Source organism: Bos grunniens, chromosome 29 (genome assembly GCF_055505025.1).
Source record: "Bos grunniens cultivar Pamir isolate PY7600 chromosome 29, Bosgru_T2T1.0, whole genome shotgun sequence".
Classification (NCBI taxonomy): Eukaryota; Metazoa; Chordata; class Mammalia; order Artiodactyla; family Bovidae; genus Bos; species Bos grunniens.
The window spans coordinates 34,452,870-34,465,059 of NC_141193.1; the positions used below are offsets into that span (position 1 = coordinate 34,452,870).

At 46.5% G+C, this 12,190-nt stretch overlaps 1 protein-coding gene across 14 annotated transcripts in view; it reads right to left on the reverse strand.

Annotated features, from left to right (window-relative positions):
- The window catches only part of TENM4 (teneurin transmembrane protein 4), a 1,162,188-nt gene that overhangs the window by 113,385 nt on the left and 1,036,613 nt on the right, over positions 1–12,190 (reverse strand). For all 14 annotated transcript variants that reach the window (XM_086385810.1, XM_086385811.1, XM_086385817.1 and 11 more), the window contains one exon: positions 4,859–5,005. In XM_086385810.1, the coding sequence (XP_086241936.1) occupies positions 4,859–5,005 (147 nt within the window). The remainder of the gene's footprint in view (positions 1–4,858; positions 5,006–12,190) is intronic.

Genomic DNA, 12,190 nt, shown 5'->3' on the forward strand with positions numbered 1-12,190 from the left:
AATCCTCACAGTAATCCTGCAAGGTAGGCCTTATTATTCTTATTTTATAGTCACTTAGCATCTTTGGTAAACTCCAGAAGGTAGCAGAGGACAGAGGAGCCTGGCCTGCTTCAGTCCATGGAGTCAAAGAGTCGGACACAACTTAGTGACCGAGCAACAACAACAAGCGTCTTTGGGCCACAGTTTTTCCACCTCTGAAATGGGCACAAATGCCCCCTCGAATGGTCAGTGAGAACATGTGAGAAGGTGCATGGGACACACGTCACAGGGGGCTTTCTGAAGGGCACAGAAGCATAGGGCACATCTTCTTTGTCAAACGTACCACAAGGAGGGACTGCCTTTCATGGTGAGTCAGGGTCTCTGCTTGCCAGCCTGCCCTGCTGTTGCCCTTCACCAACCAGGGCTTGGAGTGAAATCTGGAGGCAGGTTAGACTGACTGGGCAGTCCTGACAGCGGATTAAGAGACTTGGAGTCACTAACTCACATTCAGGATCTGTTCTCCGCTTTAAAATCTAGACAACAACCATAAGTGAAAACAGAAACAAACCAATAAAGCTAAACCCGACTCAGCCGTACAGTGAAACACGTTTTTTGGGGTCTCAGTTAAAAAACACTGCAACAGCTTTTTTAATGAAGCCAGAAGTTCAAGTTTCATTTGTAAAGAATTGCGTTAAGCCTAGCAAATTGGGAAAGAAGAGAAGCCAGGAGTTTTCAGATGACTTGCAGGGCCATGGTTAGGTTTATGATGGAATCGTGAGTCTGAGGTCCAGGCATGCTGAAAAGCTCTTGTGTGGCCAGACCCCAGGGACTATACAGTTTCTGCCACCTGCCAGCTATGTGACCTGAGCCAAACGCTTCCCTTTGCTAAGCCCTAGCTTCCTCATCATAAGGACATAGTGAGGGTATCGGAATACCAGACGCCTCCCAGTGTTGTTGGGTGGGTGCACGATTGCTTATATGAGCTATCGCTGTCATTCTCTGGTCCTCTCTACGGCACTACTGTAGCCTCCTTAGATTGGACTAAGTACTCACACTACATGCCTGGGAGGAAGATGAAACACCAGGGGGCGGTGGTCCACGAGACCACACAGAAAGGCTCAAGGGTCTCCGGTCCGAGTCCAGCCGTGTTAATGACTTTCTGTGCGACTCTGATGTGTATGACATCACATCCCCGCTCCGGGCCCCAGCTTCCCTGTCTGTAACGGGCAGGGCAGTAGGAGGGAGCTCAAGTCTATGTTCTCTGTCTCCTCCAGTCCTGTTACTCACATTAACCACTGCGAACTCCTTCTCCAAGCCGCTGAGTCACATCAGCCAAAAGCACTCACTAAGCGATACTCTAACATTTTTTTCCCTCCACCATGGCTTATTGAGGGATTCCTGATGGCTCAGATGGTAAAGAGTCTGCCCGCTATGTGGGAGACACGAGTTCGATCCCTGGTTTGGGAAGATCCCCTGGAGAAAGAAATGGCAGCCCACTCCAGTATTCTTGCCTGGAAAATCCCATGGACAGAGGAGCCTGGTGGGCTACAGTCCATAGGGTTGCATAGTCGGACGTGAGTGAGTGACATCATTTTCACTTGCTGGCTTATTTATCTGAGATCCTACTGTGTCCCACATCATGACTGAAATACAGGTGCTCATTTCATTTTGCCTCCACTAGATTTGGTTTGTGTGAATAACGATTTCTTACAAATAACTGTGAGCTTCCCAAGGGAGAATAGGCTGGGCCATGTTCGCTGGTCTTTATATCCTCTGAGAAAGGAGCATGAGACCTGGGAGATAGCAGGAGCCCAATGAATGTGTGCCTGACCAAACCTCAGACAGCCAAGTGCTTACTCTGGCTCACCCCATGTTGCTGGGTAAAGCCTGCCCTGTTTCTCCCTCCACTAAGACTGCCCCTGTTTGGCCAAGACCCAGAGGGGCCAGTGAGGACAGTCTTGCCCCCTTCAGCACCTGGGGACAGCCTAACTCCTGCAGTTGCTTCATCTGTGCCATCTTTCAAAGCGGGGCAGACCCTTCCCCTTCCTGTTGGCTCCTCCAATGGGTAGAGAGCCCACCAAGCTGAGAGGGTCCTGAGGTGGGCTGCTGCCTCATTTTTTCGCAGTTCAGAACCCAAGGCCAAGTTCCCTCAACAGTGTGCTCCCCCCAGCCAGTTGTCTTCCCAACCAGGATGATCCATGGGTGTCTTCCTGGCTGGACTGGAAGCCATGGGACATCACAGTTCCCAGGAGGGTACCAGGCATTTGATAACATCAGCTGCATGAGGGATGCTTCTTTATCACTGCCATGATTCTACTGCATCTGTGACAGGTGCTGTTTCTCTCTCTCTCTCTCCAGACTGTGAACGTCACAAGGGTAGGGACTGTGTCTTACTTGTCTCTGAAGTCTCAGAACCCAGGAGAGGGCCAAATGCAGAGGAGACGTTCAGTTAATGTTTGCTGAGTGAGTGACCTCATGTTACAGCACTCGTGTGTGGCTTCGCTAGAAAGTATGTAAAAGTTCACTCCAGTCCAAACATGCTCTGCAGATGGAAGAGGTATATTCTCCTGCACTTGGCGATTTGTTGACTGTTCTTTTCCACTTCCTGCTGGTTTGCCTCCACGACAGCTAGAGAAGGCTCTGTTCCCCTGGGGTCTGGCTCAGCCCCGTTTCCAATGATGAGACACTCTTCCAGGGCTGTGGGGCTCTGGGCTCCTGTGTACCCACCCACCTTGTCAACCCTGGGCAGTCCGGGCCCTGGGAGGCTAGCTCTGCAGGATGGTGAACAGAGGGTACGTGGGCACTGTGCTTCATGTGAGGGAGTAAACGGACCTTGTTTTATGACCTATTCTGGGATGTGCATTTTGTACACCTTCTCCTGGCATTTTTCAAGGACACCCAATTCTTTTGCTGCCTGGATATTCAACAGCCCTCTGAAGGCTTTGGCCAAGACCCTGGATTCCTGAAAAGGGAATGACTTCATGGTATGGCTCCTCTCCCTTTCTTTCCTAACTACACGAATGTCATTGCTGGTCATGGACTTGTCTACACAGGCAAAGTGAAGGGGGCAGTTAGGGAGATAACCAGGTTGACATCTCCTTCCTATGAAAAGCAAACATGATTGTCCTTTATCTTCCCGGAAGGCAGGGCTACACGGTGCCCTTGCTCTGCCTGTGATGTTTTCTCCAAATGGAAAGCCCTCTCCTTTCCAATAAAGCCTGCCTACTCAAGCATGGCCTTCTTGATGAGCGTTTTCCTACCCCCACGACAGTCAATATGGAACTCTGCACCAGCCCGTCTCACCATCCACTAGCATTTCACTTTGGCTCTTGCCCTCATTTGAGTTCCTGGAGTGTGGGGACAGGACTTATTCATCCCCGTGCCTGGCCCCCAAACAGGGAACTCTGGATATTTATGCAGCAGAAGAATTAATGAGCTTTGCACGTTTCGGGTTAAGGGACATTTCAGTCCTGTGAGGTCTCAGGAGGACAGCACGGACCTGCTGTCTCTGCCTGTCTACCGTGGCCCAGCCCCAAGGGCTCCTTGTGGAAAATTACTCCACGGGGCCGAGGACTGGTTGCAACGGGTTTGGCCTCCTCCTGGATTCAGGCAGCAGATATAAGGTCTGAAAGCTGGGGGCTCGGACAAAGACCAGTGGTCTGAAACAGCCCAGAGCTGCTGGAGCCAGCTTAAGGCAAATGAACCAGAATAATCATGACAGCACACACTGGCCTTTCAGTCCTCTTGCTGCTCTGAGATTGTTGAACTGCACTAAGTAGAAGCTTCCCCAAGGTTGGGATGCTGAGTTTCTGGCCTTGGATTTTCTACTCTGTGCAGTTTTAGACCAGAAAAGTCCCTTGGCATAAACATAGAAGATGCATAAACACATCTTTTTGATGATGTCAACTGTTAGGCCATCATTTGAAAGGAAGGGCTAAATGTTTTGATCTTTTTTTTTTTTTCCCCCGTATATCTTTTTATCTTCCAAATAACCCCCTGAGATTGGTAGAGGCATGAAGAATCATCCCATTTTCCAAGTAGGAAATGAAAGCACATTGCGGTTGTATTTATCCAGGTTTCACACAACAGATAGGCAAAGGCTAATCCTAGGACTAAGATAAAGACTGGAAGGGCTCTTATGATCCGAGGGCCTCATTTTGTAAGTAGGGAGTGTGAGGCCCACTGACTCGAGCAGCTTGCTTAGTGACACACAGAGGGCCAAAGACAGAATTGGGATTAGAACCTTGACCTATTCGTTCTCAGCTAATACATGTTCCACAAGAGAAGGCCTCTCTTCCTCAGGGTTCTGACTGCCCAGCACTTGAAAAAAACAAAAACCAATAGCAAAGATGAATTCTACTACAAACCCACAGGGACAGAAGGTGTGGGGGCAAAGGTGGCCCCCAGGACTCTTGGTGAGAGTTACCACCAGAACCAGAGGAGAAGGGACCTCGACCAAAGGTAACTCAACCACCCTCCCCCTGGAGAAGCATCCTTTCTGGCACTTTCTGTGCTACAGAATTGGGGTGGCCTCTTCTTGTCCACTTCCAGTGGGGGAATCTCATAACTTTGCTAGGCAGCTCACTCCATTAATGCACTGTGAGGAAATTCCTTCATTCATGTGCCTTCTCCTCTGCACTTGCTGTCAGATGGCAACGGATTTTGTTTGCATCAGTTAAGTTTAATTAATTCCAATGGAACAACGAGTGATACGTGCTTATTCCTGAGATGACAGGTGCTGTTTTATGCCTACCCTGAGGGCCCCCTAGACTGGACAGCTGGTGGGCTGGTGGCCTATTCACTCAGTAATGCCCACCCTCCACTCTGCATCTCCCACTGCCCTGGAGACTCGCGGGCCCCTTGGGTGCCAGAGCCCTACCTCCATCGTTGTCTTTGCTGTCGCCACAGGCGGTTTCCATGGACGTGTCGCAGCCAGCTCCTCTCCAGCCCAGCTGGCAGACGCAATGCCACCCGTTTAGGTCCAAGGTACATCTGCCGTTGCCATTGCACAGGCCAGGGCAACCCTCTGCAAGGCAAAGCAGCCAGAATCAGGGTCTGATCAACCATGGGCACAGACTGTGCTCACACACACTCACACTCGACCTGTCAGCTCACAAAAGGCCTTCACATTCGTCAGCACACTGATGCCCTCGGTACCTGGGGGTGCCTATCGTTAGAACTGCCCCTTACATTTAAGGCTACTGAGACTCAGAGGTGGAAGGCCTGCTCAGACCACATGGTTAGCACGCGGCACTGTCAGGAGGTGGGGGGGCTAGGCCTGAAGCCCACACCTTCTGTACCCAAAACCCTCCCTTTCCAAAGTGATCAGGATTCTAGAGCCAGAGTCCACGGATGTGGGCTTATCCAAATCTGGCCAGTGGAGCTTTGGGGCTGATTCTTCACTCCTTGCTTACTCTTGCCGGTTGTTCCTGCCTCTGTTTTGTTTAAAACAAAGGAATGATCATCTCTCTGTTTACTCCTCTTGTCCCCTCAGCACACCTGGGTCTCCTTCTAAAGGGCTGTACTTTTCTCAGGCCTTGGGACTAGGTCCATTGCATGGGTCCTTAGGCTTTGCATTTGTTTTGTCTGATTTCCTCCTGAACAATTGTCTTTGCTTTGAGGAAGAGTCCTGGGGTCTTTTTCTTCCCATCTGATCCTCAACCACTCAGAGCAGCCTGGATGACTGCCACGAGAGCGCCTAACGAGGGCTGTCTGGGAATGCCAGTGCAGGTTCGGGCAGGCCACTCTCCCCTAATTGTGTTCATCTGTACATCTGTCTGCCCGCCTGTCATTTATTAGGCACCTTCTCTGGGCTAGCACTGGAGGTACAGACATGAATAAGGCCTAGTTCTTATTCTTGAGGAGCATGCAGCCTATCAAAGGAGACAGATTTGTATGAGTGAAATATTTCACTGCTAAGTGCCCTGAGGGAGATGTATAAAATATGGTGGGAACCAAACACGGGAGTGCCCATCTGTCTGCGAGGGCTGGGATGATTTAATCAGGGAGGGTCAGGCAATATTTAGACTCTGCCTGAGTTCTGCTTTGACTAGATCATAAGGTGGGAGTTATTATTCCAGTAAGCTTGCAGATTTTTGCTTACCACCTTCTCAAGAATCTGTTAAGTTACATGCTTCACTCCTGCTTCGATTTTGCTGCTTGGTTTTCATCAAGTCCTCATTTTTAACAAATCTGCCAACTCCTTTCTTAGAGGGGCCATCAAAAAACACCTCACCAGGATGCCTTCCAAAGCTTCTTTCTGGCCCTGCTCAGTCTCAGAGGAAGGTATGGATGTGAAAGCACTCTGCAATCTATAAAACTTGTTTTATTATTAAGAGCAGCAAACTGCTACAAATACAGCTATAAACTGAATTTTCTATCATGAAATAACTGAAAACTGACCCATTACTCTTAAATGAAACAAGTATGGATACGGCTGTCTGGTACAAGGCCTAGGCCAAGGCAGGCACTCACTAAATGGCAGATCAACTAGAATCTAAAACTGTAGTGTTCCAAGGCCTTTTTATCCTCGACTGGTATTACAAGGTAGAAGAAAAGAACATGTTCATTTATACTTGAGATGTTCAACACAGCCACCGGTCAATCTGGCCACTGTGTTTTCCATTCAAAGGAAGAAACATTTATTGAGTGTGTGCTCCCAGCCCAGGAGGGAGTCCCGCAGAAACTTTGAAGCAAATGTAGACTATGGGGGTTGCTGCCTGGCAGAAGCCTGTTGGGGGAAGCAGGACGACACCAGCATGGTCACCCCAGAAGAAATCGAGACAGCAGCTGAGAAGCGCAGGAGCAGTGCTGTGACATGCAGGCACTGTCTCAGAAGCTGACCTCAGCCACTCCTGATCTAAGCACCTAAAGGCTCCCTCTTTCTCCAATGAGTCCCATTTAAAATTTTGTCCATCCAGCTGAGACTTGCTTTAAATTAAGCCTCATATGTTGAAATTAGTCTCGGAGGAACAAGGGTCCAATTGTTAAGGATAGTAGTAGACTGCTTTCTCTTGCTCCAAGGTATAGCCTCGTGTAAGACACAAAGAATCTCTCTTGAATAAGAGTACAAGCTTGGGCTTCATATCAAAGGCTGGTTGTGTCATTCAGTGGCTGTAAGACCCAAACACCTTATTTAGTTCCTTTGAGCCTCACTCTACTTATAAAATGGGGTTGTTGGGAGGCTTAAATAAAGTATGCATGATGCACAAAGCCTGACAGACAGCTTGAACACAATATCTGAGTCTTCTACATGTCATGACTTTCTCTCTAGTTTGAGTAGAGGGACTATCATATCATAAGCTGTAACCATAACCCCAGATAGGGGCCATAGAAAGGCAAAAAGAAAACTGAGGCAATTACCTAGATCAAAGTCAGTAAAGTATTTTGTAAAGGTCCAGCTACTGAATATTTTGCCTCGTGAGCCATATGGTCTTTGTGGCTCTGTTATTACCAAATTCTGCCATTATAGCTTGAAAGGAGCACCATACAATTTGTAAATCAATGGGCATGGCTGTGTTCCAACAAAATGTTATTTATAAAGACGGGATGAGCCAGATTTGGTCTGTGTTCTGTAGCCTGCCAAACCCTGATTTAGATGCTTCAGGACAGTGACGACAATGACAGTTGCCATATACTGAGGGTCTACTATGGCTCACCACTGTGCTAGGCATTCTACGTATATTATTTCCAAAACTAACTTTTGGTTGCATTTTTCAGATCCTGATTGTCTAAGGCAGTGTCAGTTTCACACCATTTAATCCTAAATTTTTAATAAAAACCAAATCTTAGAATGTGGACTTCGGAATGGGACAGAACAGTTCAAATCCCAGTGCCACGATCTTACTTTGTTGTTGTTGCTAAGTCATGTCTGACTCTGCGACCCCATGGACTGTAGCCCGCCAGGCTCCTCTGTCCATGGGATTTCCCAGGCAAGGATACCGGAGTGGGCTGCCATTTCCTTCTCCAGGGGATCGTCTTGATCCAGGGTTTAAACCCGTGTTTCCTGCACTGGCAAGCAGAGTCTTGGGGAATCCCATGTAATGTTTGGCAAATCATTTAACTCTCCAAGTTTAGTTGTGTTATCTGTAAAATGGAGCTAATACCCAATCCACAGAGCTGTTAAGAAAGTTAATGGGATAATGTATACCAATTATTTAGCACAGCGGATAACACAGGTAGGCATTTAATAAATGATAGCTGCTATTATTATTATTGGACTTCTTTGTTTTAACATTGTATTGGTCCAACTTCACTACGAAACTCACGAATCAGAAAATGATACTTTGTCAGTCCAAACTGTTCAGCATTTGGGTCAAAAGCTATGGTCCTCATAAATACAAACCTCGCCAGAGAGAGCTGAAACAAACCCCATGCTGTGGTCATGGGGCCAACACGCCGCTCAGCAGGAAGCAGTAAGATAGATGGGTTCAGGGCCCCCGAGTCCCAGCCCAGGCCCGCCTGACTTCCCTAGTGCTCTGTCCTTCTCCTTGAGAGCAACTGTCCCAAGCGCACTTAAATAATTCATTTTGCAATAATTTAAGGTCTACTCCCTCCATTAGAATGTAACCTCCATAAAGGTAATTTTGGACCTAAACTAGTACCTTGCACAGAGCCAGTACTCCATATATTTGAGCTGAAATGGATCAATGGATGAGGCGGGAGACCTAGGTTCTGCCTGCCTAACTTGTGGCATCTTGGCAAAGTAATTTGTCCTTTCTTGACCTCAATTTCCTCATCTATTGGAGTGGCCAAAAAGTTTATTTGGGTTTTTCCATAACATCTTACAGAAAAACCCCAATGAACATTTTGATTAACTCAATACGAAATGAAGGTTTGGATGAGATGCTCTGTTAGGCCCTTCCAGTACCACCACCCAATAGAGAAGGTCAAAATAACCTCAAATTGGATAATTCTGTTCTTAATTTCAACAAACTTTACTTAACACCTACTGCATACCAGGTATGCGTTAATTCTGGGGTATACACAGATGAGATATAGCCTCTGCCCTCAGTATTTTTATACTCTATTTATCTATACCTTTTGTTCCAAGACAATTTAAGACAGGATGGGGCTTCCCTGGTGGCTCAGATGGTAAAGAATCTGCCTGCAATGCAGGAGACCCAGATTCAATCCCTATGCCTGGGTTGGGAAGATCCCCTGGAGGAGGATATGGCAATCCACTCCAGTATTCTTGCTTGGAGAATCCCCATGGACAGAGGAGCCTGGCGGGCCACAGTCCATGGGGTCGCAGAGAGTCAGACACAACTGAGTGACTAACACTTTCACTTTTGTTCCAGGACAATTTAAAATGGGTCTTATAATCGCAAACAATGCTTCTCAAAGTGAATTCTTTGAACTACCAGTTCTATGAGTTCCTCAAAAACAAGCCTCTATAGTTAAATAAGTTTAGGAAACAATATATCATATACTCTCATCCTAGAAAGTCACATTAAACACATTAAAGCCTCCGGGGAGTCTTATAACAAAGAAACCTGCGTATTTGATTATTGGAACATTTTCCAGTTTGACCTCAGAACTCCTCGCTGCCACCCCAACCATTTATAATCATGTGGAAAATTCTATTCCACGAAACCCTCTTTGGGAAGCCCTGCTCTATTGAGCTCTGCTTAGCACACGGGGCCTGGTGCACACATTCTGTGCAGCTCCGAAACTGCCAGGAGGAGCCCGTGTTCTCAGGGAGGGTCTACTCTACGTGCAAAACCACAAGAACACTCTCCCCATGGTCAGTTTCTTTAAATGGACTAGTCTCTATCCCGAGGGTCTGCACTGTCCAGCTGGTTTCAGGGTTTCAGAGACACCTGGAGTGCCTGTGGCTTGAGTGAGGTTTGCTCTCATGTAACAATTTGCTTCTGAGATCATCACACCTCCCATTAGCCATTATGAAAAGGCCTCCTCTGGGGGGGAACCTGTTGACTTTCTTAAAGCAATATGCCCTTCCTTACCTGCTACTAAAACTTACTAATTCCACAACCCTGAGACACATCAATAATTCAGAGAGCCCAAGTGGCGTTAACAATCCCCTCTGGAAGGATTCATACTGGGTATTTTCCAGAGCCCAAAATAATATAATTTTAAGGTTTAGAGAAGGGCTAGGCTTTTCAAAAGAAATAATGCCCTTTAAATGACAAGGGACCGCTTTATTTCCAACCTCCTGTTTAAGCCTACAAAGAAGACTCCTTTGAAGTTAGAAGACTTTCAGAATCCTTGAAGGTATTTAGTTTTTATGTGGTAGAGGAGCTATACAACATACCCATCCCATTTATGTTTCTCATTCTGGTCTTCTCGTATGTTTTCATTCCCACAGGCAGTTCTCTAGACAAGGGCACCATCATCTCCTACCTAGATGACAGCAACAGCCTCCTAATTGGTCTTTTTGCCCCTAAATGTTCCTTCTCAACTTTTCCCACCATACGGCCAGATCCATCCTTCCAAATCACAAATGTCATCAAGTCATTTGCATGCCGTTCAGTCGCTCACTCATGTCCGACTCTTTTGCGACCCTCATGGACTGCAGCCTACCAGGCTCCTCTGTCCATGGAATTTTCACAGCAAGAACACTGGAGTGGGTTGCCATTTCCTTTTCCAGGGGATCTTCCCAACCCAGGGATAGAACCTGCATCTCCTGCATTGGCAGGCAGATTCTTTGCTGCCTGGGAAGCCCCATCAAGTCAGTATCCTGCTTTTAAAAGCCTTCAGTGGCCTCTTGTGTGATGTTATGGCCCACAGTTTGGGTCTATGAGGCCCTGCCTAGGCTGGGGAGGGCTCTCATTGCTAAGTGGCCATGGGATGTCCTCTATCACAATCCTCATCATGTTTTGTTGGAACTATTTTTAGTGTTTTAGTGACAATATATGTTTACTGATTTCTCTGGGAGGCTGGGGCCTCTTCTGTCGTGTGGCTCCACATTTCCTCACACTTAGGAGGAGGTCAACATACTTGGTGAGTGGCTGTTGTTTCTTCAGTGTCTACCAAGGCAAGTGGACAGAAAGAACAAAAGCTGGCTTGTCTCTGAACTGCAAAATACTCTACTCTGAAAAGTCCCAGGCTTACATATATCAGCCTCTGAATTCTTTTTTGGGAATTACTAGCACCCATTATACCAGAGAGCCAGTCCGATGGGGTGCTTGGTGGAGAACTAGATTTTTGGCAAGAAACATTTGTCTTTTAAAGTGACTTATGATTCATTGACCTAATCTAGCTCAAGGTTTGGTGAATATTTTCTGAACTACAGATCAGAACAGGTGGCTTGAGAGAGAATGTGGGTTACTTCCTGGTGAAGGTGTCAGCTTGGAAGATGAGGTTTGGAGGAAGAACACTGGACATTACTGGGACATTCTTCATGACTATGACAGAAGAAAGAATATTGGAAATATGGATTAGGCCAGGAAATAAAAAATCCTGGTTCTGCTACTTACTACAAGTGTGATCCAGGCTGGGACACTCAACTTCTTCAACTTTAATTTCCTTTTCCAATCAAATGAGTATAATTCTATCTGTTCCCTTAAAAAAAATTCACAGGACTCACTTAAGACTCATGGATGTGGAAAAACTTCACATAGTGGGAAAAACATTCACCAAATAGATGGTGACATTATTAAACTTAATCCATCTTGAGGATTCCCCTGATGATGATCATGTGTGAAATGCCTATTTTAAACAGGCTCAGAGGTGTGACTCTTTCTTGCTGCAATAATTTTATTCTTGGTTGAAGGCCAGTATGTAAAATTCAAGGAACCTTGCTTCTCAACACCAGGCATCCATTGGATGGGCCCCACAATCACCTTCGCTGTATTTGGCAGAGATATCCCAGTTGAAAAGCGTTCAGTCATTTAGGTTGCCCTAAAATCCTTTCCATGAATTTTTAAACAGCAGTTGCTATCTCTTATTAAAAGCCAATTTAGTCTTTTTCTTTACAGTTTCAAAAATTAGCCTGGCTAATGAAGTCCTTCTTCAAATTAAGGGCAAGGCTAAGAGTATGATGATAAAACAGCACAGCTAACATTTACTGAGCACCATTCCTGCCCACGTGCTGAACACTTTACATTCACTACTTTACTCAATCCTCATGCCAACCCTATGAGGCAAGTTCTGTTATCATGCTTATTTTATAAGGACTCTTGAAGTGAAGGGAGGGAGGTCGGTCATTGAATTCATTAAGTGTTGGAGTTTAGATTCAAACTCGGGCAGT